General features: G+C 38.2%; 1 protein-coding gene across 4 annotated transcripts in view; it reads right to left on the reverse strand.

Annotated features, from left to right (window-relative positions):
- The window catches only part of VPS13A (vacuolar protein sorting 13 homolog A), a 235,292-nt gene extending 216,518 nt beyond the window's left edge, over window positions 1-18,774 (reverse strand). For 3 of the 4 annotated variants that reach the window (XR_005354104.1, XM_038527038.1, XM_038527039.1), the window contains exons 1-2: window positions 18,567-18,774; window positions 1,018-1,061 (exon numbers count right to left, since the gene is read on the reverse strand). Coding sequence is in view for 3 of the 4 variants with exons in the window: in XM_038527038.1 (XP_038382966.1) it covers window positions 1,018-1,061; window positions 18,567-18,666 (144 nt within the window). In the remaining variant the exon portion in view is untranslated. The remainder of the gene's footprint in view (window positions 1-1,017; window positions 1,062-18,566) is intronic. The other variant, XM_038527037.1, reaches the window with a different exon arrangement.
- Between the last annotated feature and the right edge of the window lie 910 nt (window positions 18,775-19,684).

Here is a 19,684-nt window from a genome sequence, read left to right on the forward strand (position 1 = left end):
AGCTAAACATAAAATTACCATAAAATCCAGGAATTCCACTGATAGGTATTTACCCACAGGAACTAAAAATAAGGAACTGAACAGATATGCATATTGCAAATGTTATACCAGCGTTACTCACAAAAGCCAAAATGCAGAAGAAACTCAACTGTCCATCAACATATGAATGGATAAACAAAATGTGGCATACAGATATAGTGGGATATTATGCAGCCACAAAAAGAAATGATGTTCTGATACAAACAACAACATGGACAAACCTTAAAGGAATTATCCTAAGTGAGGTATGCAAATACAACATGGCAAACATAGCATGATTTCACTTATATGAGCTACAAGAAATAGTTAACAGGGTCTACAAGGAGCAGGAATGGAAGTTGTTTCTTAATGGTTATTGGGTTTCCTATGACCTAACAAAAAAGTTACAGGAAAAGATATTGGTTGATGGTTGTACAACATCATGAATGTAGTTAATATCACTGAATTCTCAGGTAAAAAAATGTGGTTACCACGTCATTAAAAGAAAATTTGAAGATGATTAGAAATTAACCATTTAAAATAAAATCATATAAAAAGAAAAAAAATTGGAAATATTTTTAAATGAGGAAAATCACGCTGTCAATTTGTGTTGAGATTCAAAGTCCACTTTGTATAAAATTCATTTTGCAAAAATTATTTTCAAAAAATTTTCTCAAACTTGAATAACTTAAGACAACAAAATAAATCAAGAAGTCTATATAGTTGTAAATGCACTGAATCACAAATTTCTTATACTCAAAACCTACCAGAAGGGTGCCTGCATGTTGGTTGGTGTTAAGTGTCCAACTCTTGATTTCAGCTCAGGCAGGTCATGATCTCAGGGTCATGGGATCAATCAAGCCCTATGTCAGGTTACCCACTCAGCAGAGAGTCTGCTGAAGATTCTCTTTCCCTCTCCCACTCCTCTAACCTCCTTCACTCTCATTCATGCTGTCTCTAAAATATATAAATAGAACTTTAAAATTTAAAAAAACGTACCAGAGCATTTTCTTTAATTTCAAGATTCTTCAAGGCCACAGCTCCTAAAAAAAATTTTTTAAATAAAATTAAAATATACAATGCTTTCCATTTTAATAAGGCATACTTCATCCTTAAATGTTATAAATGATATAAAAATTATAATATGCATAACAGAAAATAATCTATAATTTCATTTATTAGTTCACCCTCAGTCTTTTTTTTTTTTTAAGATTTTATTTATTTATTCATGAGAGACAGAGAAAGAGAGGCTGAGACACAGGCCAAGGGAGGAGGAGGCACACTGCAAGGAGCCCAATGTGGGAATCTATCCCGGATCCTGGGATCACGCCCTGGGCTAAAGGCATATGCTCAACTGCTGAGCCACTCAGGCGTCCCTCACCCTCAGTCTTTAACTTAGTCTAAGATGTATGTTCGACCAAAACATCATTTGTTGTATATTCTGAACTCCATAGTTATAGCCCACTGTTAATGTATACAAACATTTTAATCAGAATGTCCAAGAGCTGTAGGACAACTGTAAAAGCTATAACATATGTATAATGGGAATACCAGAAGGAAAAAAAGAGAAGAAAAATAATTTTTTAAGTAGTAATGACTGAGAAATTCTCCCAAAATTAATGATAAAAACACCAAGCCACAGATGCAAAAAACTCAGAGAACATAAGACATGGAAATACTAAAAAATCTACAAGTATCATAATCAAACTGCAGAAGATCAAAACCAAAAAAAATTTGAATATGATCCCAAAATACCTCTTTTAGGTATATATCCAAAGTAAAAAACAAAACAAAACGTTGAAAAGATATCTGCCCTCCAATGTTTATTACAGGATTGATTATTCACAATAGCCAAGATATTAACTGTCCATCAACAGATGAATGGATAAAGATGTGATGTGATATAAATACACACAATGGAAATTATTCAGCCATGATAAAGAATGAAATCCTGCCAATGTGACAACATAGATGGACTTTAAGGGCATTATGCTTACTGAGATAAGCCAGACACAGAAAGAGAAATATTGTATGGTACTGTTTTTGTGTAAAATCTGAAAAAGCTGAACTCTTAGAGTAGGAACATGGTTACCAGGGGCTAGGATATAAGGGAACTGGGGAAATTAAAAGATACAAACTTGCAACTAGGAGATGAGTAAGTTCTGGAGATCTAATGCACAGCATTATGCATTATAGTCAACAGTACTACTGTATTACATATTTCAAAACTGCAAAGACATTAGATCTTTAATGTTCTTACCACAAAAAAGAAATGATTATTCGACATGATAGAGGTGTTAATGAAACTACAGTGATAATCATACTGCAATATACAACTACCAAATCAATGTGTTGTGCACCTTAAACTTACACATTGTTATATGTAAATTAGGTCAACAAGAAAAATCTTGAAAGAAAGCAGAAAAAAGCAAATTCCTGGACAGATGTACAAGGAATAACTGAAATAAAAATTCACCAGAGAACAATCCAAAGCAGACTTGAACATACAAAAGAACGAATTAGCAAACTTGAAGTCATCTGAAAATGTAGAGTGATGCCCCTCCTCAAAAAAAGTAAACAGAGGCAAACAAACTTGAGGCATCATTCAATGGATCAGTATAAGCATTTATAAGAATCCCAAAAGGAGGAAAGATAGAGGCAGAGAACTTAGAAAATTTAATTTTCAATAACAAACAAAATGTAAAAGGAAACAAGTGGAACTTTAAAAACATATGAAACGTTCTACTCAACAAGAGCAGAACACAATTTTCTCAAGTGTCATGGAACATTCTTCAGGATGGGCCATATATTAGGCAACAAAAAAAAAATATCTGAATAAATTTTAAGAAGCTGAAATCCTAAAAGGTATCTTTTCTGATAACAATGGAATTAAAATCTATGGAACTAAAACTGAGAAATCCACAAATTAGTGGAAATTAACACTCTCAACCAATGAATGAAAAAAAATCACAAGAAAAACCTAAAAACTTAAAAATAAAAATGAAAGCATAACATACCAAAATTTATAGGCTGCTATAAAGGCAGCCCCAGAAAAACTTACAGCTCTAAGTGTTTACACTAAAAAATAAATTAACACCTTAAATTTACACTTTAAAATAGGAAGAGATTAACTAAGCCCAAGCTACAAGAGTAATAAAGTTTAGAACAGAGAGAACTGGGCAGCCCGGGTGGCTCAGTGGTTTGGCGCCACCTTCAGCCCGGGGCTGGATCCTGGAGACCTGGGATAGAGTCCCACATCAGGCTCCCTGCGTGGAGCCTGCTTCTCCCTGTCTCTGTCTCTGTCTCTGTCTCTCTCTCTCTCTCTCTTTCTGTGTCTCTCATGAATACATAGGTAAAATCTTTTTGGGGGGGGGGGGCTGGGAACAGAGAGAACTAAAATGAGAACAAAAAACCCAATAGAGAAAACTGATGAGACCAAAAGTTAGTTTGTATTTTTGAGGAACCAAGAAAGAGAGAAAAAATAATTAAAATCAAGAATATAAGAGGGAATACTACCAATTTTACAGAAAAAATAAAAGATTATAAAAGAGTAGTATGAAAAACTATACATCAACAAATTAGATACCCTAGATGAAATGGATAAATTCCTAGAAAAACATACCCTACCAGTAATGAATCATAAAGAAATAGATAATCAGAACAGACCTATAATAAGTAAGGAGATTTAATCACTAATCAAAAGCCTCCCAACAACAAAAGTCCACGACAAAATGGTTTCACTGGTGAAGTCTACCAAACTTTTGAGAAAAACACATTTCTCAAACTCTTCCAAAAAACTAAGGAGAAGGAAAATACTTCCAAATGCCATCTATGAGGTCAGCATTAATCTGATACCACACAAAGATGCCACAAGGAAATTACAGATCATTACCCCCAGTGAATACTGGCACAAAAATCTTCAACAAAATATTAGCAAAGAAAATTTAACAGTACATTAGAAGGATTATACACCATGCCCTAATACTACTTCTAGAAGGCAAGGATGGTTTAACATAAGAAAAAATCAATGTAATACACCACATTAACAAAATGAAGGGGGGATAAAAACATATGATCATCTCAATCAATGAAGAAAAAGCATTAGAAATTTTTCAATACACTTTCATGAAAAAACACTCAATATATTAGGATTAAAAGAAAACAACCTCAATATAACAGAAGCCACACATTATAAACTCACAGTGATCATATTCAATAGTGAAAAACAGGTCTTTTCCTCATCAGGAACAAAAAAAGGGTGCAGGCTTTTGCCAATTTCATTAAACATAGTACTGAAAGTCCTAGCCAAAGCAAGTGGACAAAGTAAAAGGCATCCACGTTGGAAAGGAAGAAGTAAAATTATCTCTATTCACTAACAACATAATCTTATGTGAAGAAAATCCTAAATTCACCATAAAAAAATGCTAGAATAAATGAATTCTGCAATATTGCCAAATACAAAATCAAAACACAAAAATCAGTTGTTTCTTTATACTAACAATGAATAGTCCAAAATAAAAATCAAGAAACAATTCCATTTAAAATATCACAGTAAATAATAAAATATTTGGGAATAAACTTAGCCACAGGGGTGAATGATTTGTACCTTCAAACTATAAAATACTCCTGAAGGACATTAAAGGCACATACAACCAGGAAGACATGCTCATAGACTGGAAGACTTAATATTGTTAAGATGACAATACTACTCAAAGAAAACTACAGAGTCAATACAACCCACATTAAAATCCCAGTTTTTGTAGAAATCAAAAAATCCATCTTTAAATTAATGCGGAATCACAAGGGACACCCCCATTGTTAAAATAATCTTTTAAAAAAGAGGGGTGAAGAAAAATTGGAAGTCTCCCTCTTCCTAATTTCAAAATTTAATACAAAAACATAGTAATCAAAACAGTGTGGCACCAGTATACAAACAGGTAGACCAATGGAATAGAACAGAGAGCAAAGAAATAAATTCTCACATATACAGGCAAATGATGCTGACAGGGCTGCCAAGACTACTTAACTTGGAAAGGTTACCAAAAAGTATTGGAAAATGATATTCATTTAAAAAAGAAGGAAGTTGAATTACCATGCACCATCCCAAAAATTAACTGAAAGTAGATCAAAGACTCAAAATTCAGATCTAAAACTATAAAAAATTTAAGAGAAAAGTATAGATGAAAAGTCCCATTATAGTTGATTTGGCAATGATTTCTTTTGGATGGATTTGACACCAAAAACACAGGAAGCAACAAAACAATGATCTGGACTTCATCAAAATTAAAAACTTTTGTGCATCATAGAACATTATCAACAGTTAAAAGGCAACAGTATTTTCAAATCACGTATCTGATAAAAGGTCGATATTCATAATATATAAACTCCTAAAACTCAATTTTTAAAAAAGGCAACCCAATTAAATAAAGGATGGCCAAAAGGTCTTCAAAAAGACATTTTTTTTCAAAGACCTACAAATGGCCATGAACCAAAAGGAAAGATGTTTGACAGAACTAATCATCAGAGAAATGGAAGTGAAATAAACAAGATAATACCTCACATCCATGGGAGGGGGATGGCTACTATAAACAAAACAGAAAATAACAAGTTTCTGAGAATGTGGAGAAATTAGAACCCTTGTGCACAATCAGTGAAAATCTAAAATAGTGCATATGGAAAGCAATAGGATAGTTCCTCAAAAAACTAAAAAAAAAAAAAAAAAAAAAAAAACCCCAACATATATAAACCCAGCAATCCCACTTGTGAGTATATACCAAAATATTTGAAAGCAGGGACTCAAAGGTATATTTCCATGCTCATGTTTGTAGCACCATGATTCAAAATAGCCAAAAGGTGGAAGCAATCTATGTGTCTATTTACAAATGAATGGAGAAACAAAATGTGGCATATACATTTAATATTGTTCAGCTTTAAAAATGAATGAAATTCTGATATACAATATAACAGAGATGAACCTTGAAGACATTGTAGGTAGTAAAATAAGCCAAACACAAAAAGATAAATGTTATATGATAACACTTATATGAGGTGTCTTACTTGTATAGTCAAATTCACAGAGATAGGAAATAGAATAATAGTTGCCAGGAGATGAGAGTAGGGAAAATGAGTAGTTATTCCTCAATAGGCACAATGTTTCAGTTATGCAAGATGAAAAGAGATGGATGGTGGTGATAGCTATACAACATGAATACACTTAATGCCTCTGAATTGTACACTTAAAAATGGTTAACATGAAAATAACTGACACCATAGGAATGCAAAGGGGTCCTGGGATGGGAGTCCCACATCAGGCTCACCACGGGGAGCCTGCTTCCCCCTCTGCCTACGTCTCTGCCTCTTTCTCAGTCTCTCTCATGAATAAGTAAAATCTTTAAAAAAAAAAAAAAAAAAGAAAGAAAACCACAAGCCAATATTACTGATGAACATAGATGTAGAAATCCTCAACAAAATATTAGCAAACCAAATGCAACAATACCTTAAAGAAAAAAAAAAAAATCACGGACCACAATTGAGTAAGTTATACAAGAGACAAAAGGGTGGTTTAATATTCACAAATCAATCAATGTGATATATCACATTAACCAGAGAAGGTAAAAAAAAATAAACATAAATAATAAATAATAAATAAAAGGGATCCCTGGGTGGCGCAGCAGTTTAGCGCCTGCCTTTGGCCCAGGGCGCGATCCTGGAGACCCGGGATCGAGTCCCACGTCAGGCTCCCGGTACATGGAGCCTGCTTCTCCCACTGCCTGTGTCTCTGCCTCTCTCTCTCTCTCTCTGTGTGTGACTATCATAAATAAAATAAATAAATAAATAAATAAATAAATAAATAACCAGAGAAGGGATAAAAGCCTTATGATGATCTCAGTAAATACAGAAAAAAAAAAACATTTTACAAAATGCAACATCCATTATCAATAAAACAAAATAGATTCAACATAATAAAGGCCATATACAAAAAGCCCATAGCTAACATCATGCTCACTGGTGAAAAACTGAGCATTTCTCTTAAGACCATGCATAAGACAAGGATGTCCACTCTCACCACTTTTATTCAACATAATAATGGAACTCTTAACTGCAGGAATCAGACAAGATAAGGAAATAAAAGGCATTCAAATTAGCAAGAAGAAGTAAAATTTCATTACTTGCAGAAGACAGGATATTGATATAGAAAACATTAAAAATTCCATCAAAAGAATTATTAGAACTGATAAATTCAGTAAACTTACAGGATACGAAGTTAATATGCATAAATCTACTGTATTTCTACACACTAATACAAAGTAGAAGAAAAAGAAATTAAGAAAACAATTCCATTTACAATTTCACCAAAAATAAAATACCTACAAATAAACCTAACCAAAGAGGTAAAAGACCTGTACTCTGAAAACTATAAAACACTAATGAAACAAACTGAAGACGACATCAACAAATGGAAAAATAGTCCATGCTCATGGGTCAGAATATCTTAAAATGTCATTATAAAATGCAATCAATAGGTTCAACACAATTCCTATCAAAATGCCAACATCATCATCATTTTCAAAAGACTAAAACAAATAACCCTAAAATGTGTATGGAACCACTATAAGCCCAAATAGCCAAAGCAATCTTGAGAAAGAACAAGGCTGATGGTACCGAATCTCAGGTTTCAAGTTATACTATGAAGTGGTACTAATCAAAACAGTACGATACTGGCACAAAAACAGACCCACAGATCAATGGAACAGAATAGAGAGCCCAGAAATAAACCCATGCCTATATGGTGAATTAATCTACCACAAAGGAAACAAGAATATACAATGGAGGGAAGACAGCTTCTTCATCAAAAGGTGCTGGGAAGAGTGGACAGCTACTGAAAAAGAATGAACCTAGATGGAACACTTTCTTACACCATACATAAAAATAACTCAAAGTGGATTAAAGACCTAAAATGCAGGACCTGAAATCATAAAACTCCTGGAAGAAACTACAAGCAGTATTTTCTTGGACATCACCATAGAAACATTGTTCTAGGTATAATGTCCTAAAGCAAGGAAAACAAAACGCAAAAATAAACTATTGGCACTACACCAAAATAAAAGGTTTTTGCATAACAAAGGAAACCATCAACAAAAAGGCAATCTACAGAATGAGAGAAGATATTTTCTAATGATATATCTAGTGAAGAATTAATATCCAAGATATATAAAAAAATTTATACAATAGAACACCAAAAATACTAATAATAATCCAATTAAAAACAGCAGAGGACCTTAAGGAACAGGTTTTCAAAGATGACTTACAGATGACCAACAGACACATGAAACGACGCTCAATATCACTCACCATCAGGTAAATGTGAATCAAAACCAAGTAAGAGGGCAGCCCGGGTGGTTCAGTGGTTTAGTGCTGCCTTCAGGCTGAGAGACTCAGGCTCCCTGCATGGAGCCTGCTTCTCCCTCTGCCTCTCAATCAATCTCTCTCTCTCTCTCTCTCTCTGTCTATCTCTCATGAGTAAATAAATAAAATCTTTAAAACAACAACAACAAAGATATTATTTCCCACCTGTCAGAAAGGTTAGACTCAAAAAGACAAGAGGGGCACCTGGGTGGCTCAATCAGTTAAGAGGCTGGCTTTGGCTCAGGTCATGATCTCAGGGTCCTGGGATCAGCCTCCTCCCTATCAGATTCACTGCTCTATGGGGAGTCTGCTTTTTCCCTCTCCCTCTGCTCCTCTTCCCCACCTCCTCATGCTCTCTCTTTCTCTCTCAAGTAAATAAAATCTTTAGGGGGAAAAAAAAAAGACAAGAAATAAGTGTTAGTGAGGATGTGGAGAAAAAGGAACCCTCCTACATTGTTGGTAGGAATGTAAATTGGTGCAGCTGCTATGGAAAACCATATGGAAGTTCGTCAAAAAATTAAAAATAGAAATACCATATGATCCAGTAATTCCACTATTGGGTATTTACACCCCCCCCCAAAAAAAAACCATAAAGACACTAATTCAAAAAGATACATGAACCTCTATATTTACTGCAGCATTATTAATAATAATTAACATATGGAAGCAACCTAAATATTCATCAATAAATGAATGGATACACACATCCACACCCACATACAGATTATTATTCAGTCATAAAAAAGAATGAGACCGGGATCCCTGGGTGGCGCAGCGGTTTGGCGCCTGCCTTTGACCCAGGGCACGATCCTGGAGACCTGGGATCGAATCCCACATCGGGCTCCTGGTGCATGGAGCCTGCTTCTCCCTCTGCCTATGTCTCTGCGCCTCTCTCTTTCTCTCTGTGACTATCATAAATAAATAAAAAATAAAATAAAATAAATAAAAAAAAGAATGAGACCTTGCCATTTGTGACAATACGGATGGACTTAAAGGGTATACTAAGCAAAACTAAGTCAAAGGAAGACAAATACCATGCTGTCACTTATACGTAGAACCTAAAAAAGAAAACAAAAAGACTCTTAAATACAGAGAACAAATGGATGGCTGCCAGAAGAAAAGTAGGTGGGGAGAGGGATAGGTAAAATAGGTGAAGGCAATCAAGTACAAAGTTCCAGTTATAAAATAAGTGGTAGAAATGAAAAGCATAGCACAAGGAATATAATCCATCATGTTGCAAAAATGTTGTTTGGTGATGACAGATGGTGACCACACTGAAGATGAGCACTGAGTAATGTACAGAATTGTTGAATCTATATGCTATATACCTGAAACTAAAAATAGTGTTAAGATAATTTTATATCTTACCACAATTTTCTTAAAGTGGTGGTATAAAAAAATACTTTCTCAAACAAAAACTGATGGAATTTGTTGCCAGACCTCCTCTGCAAGAAATGTTAAAAGTTTTCACAGAGTAGGGGGACGCCTGGGTGGCTCAGTGGTTCAGCATCTGCCTTTGGCTCAGGTCATGATCCCAGGGTCCTGGGAGAGTCCCACATCGGGCTCCCTGCATGGAGCCTGCTTCTCCCTCTGCCGGTGTCTCTGCCCCTCTCTCTTCTCTTCTCTCTCTCTCTCTCTCGAATAAATAAATAAAATCTTTAAAAAATAAATAAGCATTAAGAAATGAAGGTAAAACTAAGCTTTTTATTTTCCTCACTATTAACGATCTAATGGAACACTATTCAAAATAGTAACAATAGCACAGTGGGTGATTACAGCTTATGGATAAGTGAAATGAATGATAACAATGTTATAAAAAATAAAAGGAATGGTATGGAATACTGTTAAAATGTAACTCCACTATCTATGAAGCAATACAGCTTTATTTGATTGGACTTAGTTTTAAACGCATACTGCAATTTTAAGGCATTCCCTCCCCCCACCAAAAAAATGAGTTATAATTAATGTCTTAGAAGAAAAAATTATAGAAAATACTCAAAACCAAGAGAGGCAGAAAAAGAGGAAGATTTTAAAAAGACATTCATGCAAGAAATAGAAAAGAGCTACAAATGCAATAGCTATCCATTAACCCAACTATAATTACTTTAAGTATAAATGGTTTGAATATACCAATTAAAGACAAAACGACACAATGGATAAAAAAAAAAAAAAAACACTGTCCTCAAGAAACTCACTCTAAATATAAAAGAATAGACAAATTAAAAACGAAGATCTAGCTAAAATTGGTAGAGTAAAAAAACGAAAAAAATGTGTAGAACATTTCTTACAATAGCAGAATACATATTCTTTCCAAGGATATGTGTGAACAGAACATTCACCACCAAAAAAACAAAAAACAAATGACGACGAAACCTCTGGGTCATAAATATACCTTAACAAATTGAAAGGAATAAAAGAGTCATACAAAATTTGCTTTTCAGACAACAGAATTAAATTAGAAGTCAGTAACAAAAAAGCTAGAAACTCCCAAAATACCTTTAGATTTAATAAATGCTCATTTAAAATAACAATAGGCCACAGAAGTCATCTCAAAACTGGAAAGTGTCTTGAATCAAATGAAAATAACATTTCAAAATTTCACATGCAGTTTGAGTGACCAACTCCTGATGTCAGCTCCAAGTCATGATCTCAGAGTGGTGAGATGGAGCCCCAAGTCAGGATCTATGCTCAGCACAGAGCTGGTTTGGGATTGTCTCCGTCTACTCCTTCTCCCATTCATGTGCTCTCACACACTCACACACGCCCGATCTCTCTATAAATAAAATCTTAAAAAAAGAAAAAGAAAAGAAAAGACAGATCTAAAATCAATAATCTAAGCTTCCACCTTAGGAATCTAGAAAAAGAAGAGCAAATTAAATCCTAAACAGAAGAGGGAAAAAAAGAATTAGAGCAGAAATCAATGAAACTCAATAGAGAAAAATAGAAAAACCAATGAAACCAAAAAGACTGTTCTCTGAAAAGATCAACAAAATTGATAACTCTCTAGCCAGATTAAGAAAAAGACACAAATTACTAATATCACAAATGAAAGGAAGAGCCATCCTTACTGATCTCATTGATATTAAAAGGATAAAGGAATAAAAACATGTTAATTGTAACCAAAGTTACAATTCCTTAAAAGATATATTCCAACAAAACTCACACAAGAATATAAATAGGTTTGTATCTATTAAAGACATTGATTCAATAATTAATAATCTTTCAAAACTGAAAGCATAATGCCCAGATGGGTTTCACTAACATTCTATCAAGTATTTAAGGGAAAAAAATACTAGGCCCCTTATAATCTCTTCTAGGAAGCAGAAGCAGAGGGAACACTTCCTAATTCATTTATGAGATCAGCATTACCCTAATACCTAAACCAAATAAGCATGTCTCAAGAGAAAAAAAAAAAAAGAAAAACCTACAGACCACTATCTGACATGAACATAGATGAAAAAAATCCTCAACAAAGTATCAAATTGAATCCAACAACGTATAAGAATAATTATATACCAAGACCAAGTGGGATTTATTCCAGGTATGAAAGGCTCATTCAATATTCAAAAAATCAATAAATGTAAGCCATTACTTTAACAGGTTGAAGAAAAGAAATCTTATTATCATATTAGCAGACATAGAAAAACCATTTTATAAAACCCAACACACATTCTTAGAGGGGGGGTAAAAAAAACTTTCAGCAAACCAGGAATTCATGTATATACAGTAGAAAAAATATCAGAATACTGGATACCTCTGGATATGGGACAAAAGAACTTTTGAGTGTGATCGATACTTTTATTATCTTGATCGTGATGACTATTTCCCAAGAACATACATTTGTCAAGATTAATCAAAGTGTAGACATTAAATATGTGCATTTTACTATCTCAATTATTATTTCAATAAAGCTGTTAGTACATAACCAGTGGTATCATCTGGGTTGTAGGTATATGGATATGGACTATAAAATCTTGTAACATGCTGTATGTTTGAACTTTTCATAATAAAATGTTCCCTTTTAGCTCTAACGTTCTATGCAAGTTTTTCAAAAAGCAAAGGCAAAAATAACTTTTAAAGAATTAGAATTGGTAATTACCACCATACTTAAATAAACATTTGTTTGGCTCCCCCAGCACATTCTTATCACAGAAAAATGACTCTTTCATATCGGGAATTGTGCCCCGACTGAAGGAGTTAGGATGGTCTAGTAGTGGGAAGACCCTGGCCTTGCCTCAACCCCTGAACATAGTGAGATCAGCATCAATTCATTTTGAACAACTAGGAAATTGATCTGAGGATCAAGAAGACAATCTGCACAATTGGAGGAAAAGAACATGGTGCCTGCAAGACTTATCTTAATTAACAAATCAAAGCACACCACCTAAAGGCCCAAACACTCCCCAGTGCAAGTGAGGAGCTCTGCAGAGGACTGATGTGCAGGAAAGAGCAGTCAAAACACAAGAGCAAAGTGCACACAGCATAAACCAGAAAACACCTCCTGAAGCACCAGGCCCTGGACAGTGCATGACCCCTTTTGATATAGCATTACTCTCAGGAGAAGGAAACATAACAAGCTTTCATAACACGGAAAAGACAGAAACTTAGCCATGACAAGACAGAGGAATTCTCCCCCCAAAAAAAGATGAAAAAGAAATCACATCCAGGGGATCCCTGGGTGGCGCAGCGGTTTAGCACCTGCCTTTGGCCCAGGGCGCGATCCTGGAGACCCGGGATCGAATCCCACGTCGGGCTCCTGGTGCATGGAGCCTGCTTCTCCCTCTGCCTATGTCTCTGCCTCTCTCTCTCTCTCTCTCTCTCTCTGTGACTACCATAAATAAATAAAAAATATTAAGAAAAAAAGTTTAAAAAAAAGAAATCACATCCAGGGACTTGCTAAAAACAGATATAAACAACGTATGTGAACAAGAACTCAGAACAACAGTCATAAGAACATTAGCTGGGCTTGAAAAAAGTACAGAAGACATGAGAAAAACTCTTGCTCCAGAGATAAAAGACCTAAAAACTAGTCAGGTCAAAATTAAAAAATGTTACAATTGAGATGCAAAACCAACTGGATGGAATCACATGGAGGATGGAAGCAGCAAAGGAACAAATAAGTGAAATGGAAGATAAAATTATGGAAAATAATGAAACTGAAAAGAAGGAAAGGAATTGTGCCCTGATCTTCATCTTCCTATGGAGCCACTAGTACACTGGGGGTATGCAGTAAGTGGTCACTGAACATTAAACTCTACTGTAAAGAGAAAACTGGGAGAGCACAGTTCAAAAACAATATATGCTAGTTAAAAAAAAAAAGAAAGAAAGAAAGAAATTCAAGTTTCTTTTTTTTTTTTAGAGTTTATTTATTTATTCATAAACAGAGAGAGAGAGAGAGGCAGAGACACAGACAGAGGGAGAAGCAGGCTCCATGCAGGGAGCCCAATGTGGGACTGGATCCCAGATCTCCAGGATCACACCCCAGGCTGCAGGCAGCGCCAAACCGCTGCGCCACAGGGGCTGCCCCGAAATCCAAGTTTCTAATATTACATAACAACGTCAGGTGTAACAACCACCACCACCCAAAAAAAAAAAAAGTGAATTTATTAGTATTATGATTTTAAAGAAAACAAGAGCGAAAGAGACAGAAGACTACAGAAGGAACTATAAAGTATAAGGTATTCCTTGCCATTACAAATGATAATTCTATCACAAAAGCCACTCTTATTACTACTTCTGCCTCTGAATTTCTAATACTTTTGCCCTAAAAGTGCGCTAAAAATGCAATGCACTGCACATCACAATCCTTTGTCATTTGTTAAAAAAAAAAAAAAAAAAAAGATGTTCATGTTCTATTCCAGATAAATGAATTATAATCTCTGGAAAGCAGTTCAGAAATCTGTCTGTAACAAGCACATATGGCTGATTCTGATGCAGCTAGCTCTTGAAGAAATCATGAAGGTCTAGACTGCTTAGAAAAGTTAAATGAGATATGCCTGGATGGCTCAGTGGTTGAGCATCTGCCTTTGACCCAGGGTGTGATCCCGGGGTCCTAGGATCGAGTCCCACATCAGTCTCTTCATAGGAAGTTTGCTTCTCCCTCTGCTTATGTCTCTGCCTCTCTCCCTGTGTCTCCCATGAATATATAAAATCTAAAAAAATAAAATAAAATTTAGATGGATCTCAGATGAGTCTATGAAATAGTACTACCTAAGTAGATGACATATAAAAAGGGTGGGGAATTTTTAGTAGTGCATAGAGAGTATACCAACATCAAAATTCACCAAGAGTGTGAGATAAAGTTCAATTCCTTCCCCTGCCACACACAAAATAGAGGCTTCTGATATTCAGTCTTCTACTTGTAGGGCCCAGTATAGTAGCATAGTTCTGCTACATTATAATTACGTAGATTTTCGTAAACTCATTTATATATGACAATGTTTCTAGGAAAAATGGGATTCTAATTTTCAAAAAATCATCTCAGAAACAAAATTTTCAGAGCACTATCCATTATTAGGTTAATCCATGTAACTCCTGAATACTAATTAACACTATTAATATGCTAACAGTGAAATTAGCTGAATTATTAGACATCTAGCAAAGGCATACATTTAAAACCAACAGGTCCCTCTGACATTAAACCATAAAAATATTAAGTCCATAAAATAACCATTTTCCTATGTAGCATCCAGTTTCTAATTTTGAAATTTAAAAATATAAAGTTTATCAAAATTATTGCTTTTTAAATTCTCAAAGGATTTTTTAAAAAACTAAAAGCTATTATTTAAAGCTTCACTTATCAAAATATAACCAACTTCTGCAAATAAAACACTGATATGTTGTTTTAAAAATCTGATAAACACCAAAGTTAGAGGGATCATACTACCTGATTTCAAGACTTACCATAAAGCTAGTGTTATCAAGACAAGTGTGGTGCTTGCAACAATTGGACATTTGCATCCACATGCAAACAAATGAACAACCGTCAACCTATACCATACCTTATACAGAGATGCATCAGAAATCTAAATAAAAAACATAAAATCATAAAAGTTCTGCAAGAAAACATAGGAGAAAAATCTTTGTGACTTCATGGAAGGCAAAGATTTCACAGACACCAAAGTATGATTCATGAAAAGTTTCTGCTAAAGTGGACTCGATCAAAATTTAAACCTTTTGCTTTGCAAAAGACAGACTTCGAAGAGACTGAAAGAAAACATTTTCAAATCACATATCTGACAAAGGACTCACACATAATATGTAAAGAACTCTAACACTTAACCATAAGACAATACTTTGATAAAGAGTTTGGCAGTTCCCTTGTAAGAAGTCAGTTACCCTATGATTCAGCAATTCCACCCTTACGCATATACCCAAGAAATTTAGAACATATCCCCACAAAAAAAAACTTGTGTATGAAATGATCATAGCAACACTATTCATAAAAGCCAAAAAGTAGGAATAATTTAAATGACCATCACCTGACGCACAGATAAAATGTGATCTATTCAGACAATGGAATATTACTCAGTCATAAAAAGAAGTGATACATGCTAAAACATGTAGCTCGAAAATATAATTTGAAGTGAAAGCAGCCAGAAACAAAAGGCCACTTATGTTACATAATTATATTTAAATTAAATGTCCAGAATTGATAAATCCATAGAGATAAAAGTAGATTAGTAGCTGCTGGAGGTGAGGTTGGGGGGGATCAGGAGAAAATTTGGGAGTGACTGCTAATGGTTATGGGTATAAGGTTTATTTGGGAGTTTTGAGGATGTTCTGGAATTAGTGGTCATAGCTGCATAATTTTGTGAAAAAAATTATGCACGAAAAAACACTTAATTGTACATTTTAGAAGGATAATTCAAGAGGAAAAGTACAGCAAAGGAAACGCAGTTAATACTGTCATAACCTTTAAGGCAACAGATGGTGACAACATTTATCATGGTGAGCATTTCATAACCTTTAGAATTGTTGAATCACTGTTCCACATCTAAAACTAAGAACACTGTATGTCAACTATATTAATAAATAACACTATTAAAAGGGTGACCTTAATAGTATGTAAATTAAATCTCTATAGAAAAAGAAAAAAAGCCAATTTAAAATAAGCAAAAGATCTGGAACAGACTTCACCAATGAACTATAAGAACAGCAAAGAACACGAAAAAATGCTCAATATCTTCAATCACTAATGGTACGCAAATTAAAACAATACTTTAGCACTGTATACCTATTAGAATGGCTAAAAAAAGGTTTTTGAAATGACAATAGTAAATGCTAGTGAGGGTGTAGAGCATCTAAGCACTCATCCAATGCTGGTGAGACTGCAGAATGGTACAACCGCTTTGAAAAGCAGCTCCACAGTTTCACAGAAATTAAATATTCACTTATCATAAAACCTCGCCATCCCACTCTGAGGTAGTGACTAACCCAAGGGAAATAAAAATTTATGTTCACACAAAAAACTGTACTTAGCAGCTCTATTCATTATGGCCAGAAAGGGAAACCAGCAGACAGACATAACACATCCAGACAACAAATACCACTCAAAAACACAGGAATGAATACTGCTGCATGAAACACATGGGTGACGCTCAGACTGATTTTACAGAGGAAGTGAAATTAAATAAAAGCAGGTAGACACCAAAAGCTATCTGCCATAGAATTCCATTTATGTGGTACTTTAGAAAAGACAAAACCGTAAAGATGGGAAACAGAAGCAATGGTTTCCAGGAGAAATGGGGATTGGGAAGGATAGACTGAAAAAGGGGCAGCAGAAGGAACTTTGCGGCCCTGATGGAACTTTTCCCTCTCATGACTGTGATGGTGGATACATTCCTCGACTTTGCATTTGTGAAGGCAGGACTGTAAGTCGCAAGAGTGAATTTTACTGTATGCAGATTTTAAACAAATTCACCCATAAGTCGCACTTTATCACCAACCTCCGCCTTGAATGCAGAAGCAACCTTCACTACAGATCAAAGCGCACTACAAAACGTTTTCAAGGCTTCCTTCTAAGGTGTGTGAAGACAGACTGTATTATTTTTACTCTGCAAATGAGAAGCAGAACAAGTTAATCCTCAAGGTTCTGCTCCCAGTCAGAGATGCAGAGTTAGCACTGACGTCCCTAGCTCTTGCGGGCTCTACTACCATGGTACTGGGGACCAACAGCACAGTAACTACAGATTCTCTCTATCAAACTAATTACCTACTCACACTCTTCCATAAAGGAGAAAAATCAAGATAAAGGAGTATCCTAGAAGAAGGCCGAAAGTGTGTGCATATGAAGTCCAAAAAAAAAAAAAATTAACCCTAACTTTGGCCTAGGAGACTCATTCCGTACAAAGAAAAGGAATCTAATTTACAATGAGCGTGTAAAATAAAAAAGGGTAGAATACTGAAAACAGATGGAAGCGCTAATAATGACGCTCCAAATATGGAAGCGCACCCGAGTAAACGGATACAAAGTACAGCTTCGGTCCTTCATCTAAGCCACCTAGGCGCCTGTTCATCCCCGTCTTGCAGGTGTGAGACGTAGCACAGCGCGCCTAGTTTCTTAAAAAAAAAAAAAAAAAAAAAAAATTCACTCCGACCCACCAGATCCCAGAGCCTTACAAAGGTGACACAGTCCCGGGCCAGGCTGTGAACTGAAACCTGCCCGCCACCCGCAGGAGCTGGCCGTGCAGCGGAGTTTCGGTTTCTGTTCGCAGCAGGCAGGTGGGCGCGGGTCCAGCCGCGCGCCGGGCAGGGGCCGAGCCAGAGGGCGTCTGGGTCCCCGCGCTCGCCTCACGTGCGCGGCAGCGTGCGGCCTCCGTGGGCTGCCCCGAGCCTCCGTCATAACCCGGGGGTGCAGGCTGGCCCGGGAGGGGGAGGGGCCCCACGCCCGCACAGCTGGAGCCCGACCGCGCGGGGCGGCCGGCAGGCACCTCGGGAAAGGGGGGACGCCTCGCCCGCGCCCCCACCCCCGCCCCGCGCCCTCCTCGCCGGCAGAGGCCCCGGAACCGCCGCCGGGCTTCACGTAATTGAAGCCCGAGGAGGGCGGCGGCAGGTGGTGGCGCGGGGCGAGCGAGGGGCCCGAGGCCCCGACAGGGCGAAGCGGGAGGCCCAGGCGCTCGGGGCGGCGGCGGGCTCGTTACCTCCCCAGATGCCCAGAGTGAGCTGGGACGTGTCCAGGTTCACCACATAGTCCCCCAAGAACCGGTTCAACACGTCCACGACCACCGACTCGAACACCATCGTCCTCAGCCGCGCGGGCCGCGGCAGCCGCCCCCCCGCGGCCCTTCTTCCAGCGCCTGACCTCCCCGCCCTCCGTCGAGACCGCTCGGTCCACCGGCTCCCGGGCGGCTCCCGCTCGCTCAGCCCCGGCGCCCGACGCCGAGCCGCGCCGCGCCGCGAGCCCTGCGAGGGGCGGGGGCGGCCGCTCGCTCCGCGCGTGCGCAGGCCGCGCTCCAGGGCGGGGGCGGGGCTCGGCGCCGACCCGGGCACGCCCGCGGGAGAGCAGCGAGGGCGGCTGCGCGGCCGCTCCTCTGACGCCCGCCCCTCCCCGAGCAGGACCCGCCTCCTCCCCATCACCAGGCGACGCGACGAGCGTAGGGAGCGGCCAGTTTCCCCGCCCCCCCGGGCCCGCCCTCGCCGGCCGGCCGGCGTCCGGACCCGCGGCGGGGGCGGGGGCGGGGGCGGGGGCGGGCCCGGCGCGGCGGTTACACCCGCTGGGGGTGGGGGCGACCCCGCACGCGGACCCGCGGGACCTGCCCCTAAGCAAGGCGTGGGCGGATTCCGGTCCTCTGGCCGTCACGTTGCGGGCGTCTCAAGGGAGGGTCCTAAGGAGCCCCCTCCCCCACATCGTTACGGCGTCCGGACGCCTGGGACGGCCCCGCCCGGCCCCGGGGTGAGCCGAGGGCGACTTAGCTTCTCCCGCCGCCCGGCTGCGGAGCGAGGGCAGTGAAGGGTAGGCTCGGCCTTGGGGCGCCCCGCCACGCCCCCTTTCCCTGCGCGCTTTTTTTGGTCAAGTTATTCTCCGGGAGGCTCCTTCCATCCCATAGAAAACCTCTTCAGATTCAGAGCTAGAGAGTCAACCAGTCCAAAAGGTGCTGAGCGCCCTTCAAGAAATAGTGATACTGAGGCTCAGCCCTCGAGTCTTACCAAATGACTGGCCGAAACTAAGTAATAATTAAGAGCTCTTTCAGCCCCATCCCACCCCCCATTTGGTCTTATATAAGAAGTAGGACCGAATGCCTGAGCTCGCAGAGAGGCT

The sequence above is a fragment of the Canis lupus genome, chromosome 1, assembly GCF_011100685.1.
Source record: "Canis lupus familiaris isolate Mischka breed German Shepherd chromosome 1, alternate assembly UU_Cfam_GSD_1.0, whole genome shotgun sequence".
NCBI lineage: Eukaryota > Metazoa > Chordata > Mammalia > Carnivora > Canidae > Canis > Canis lupus.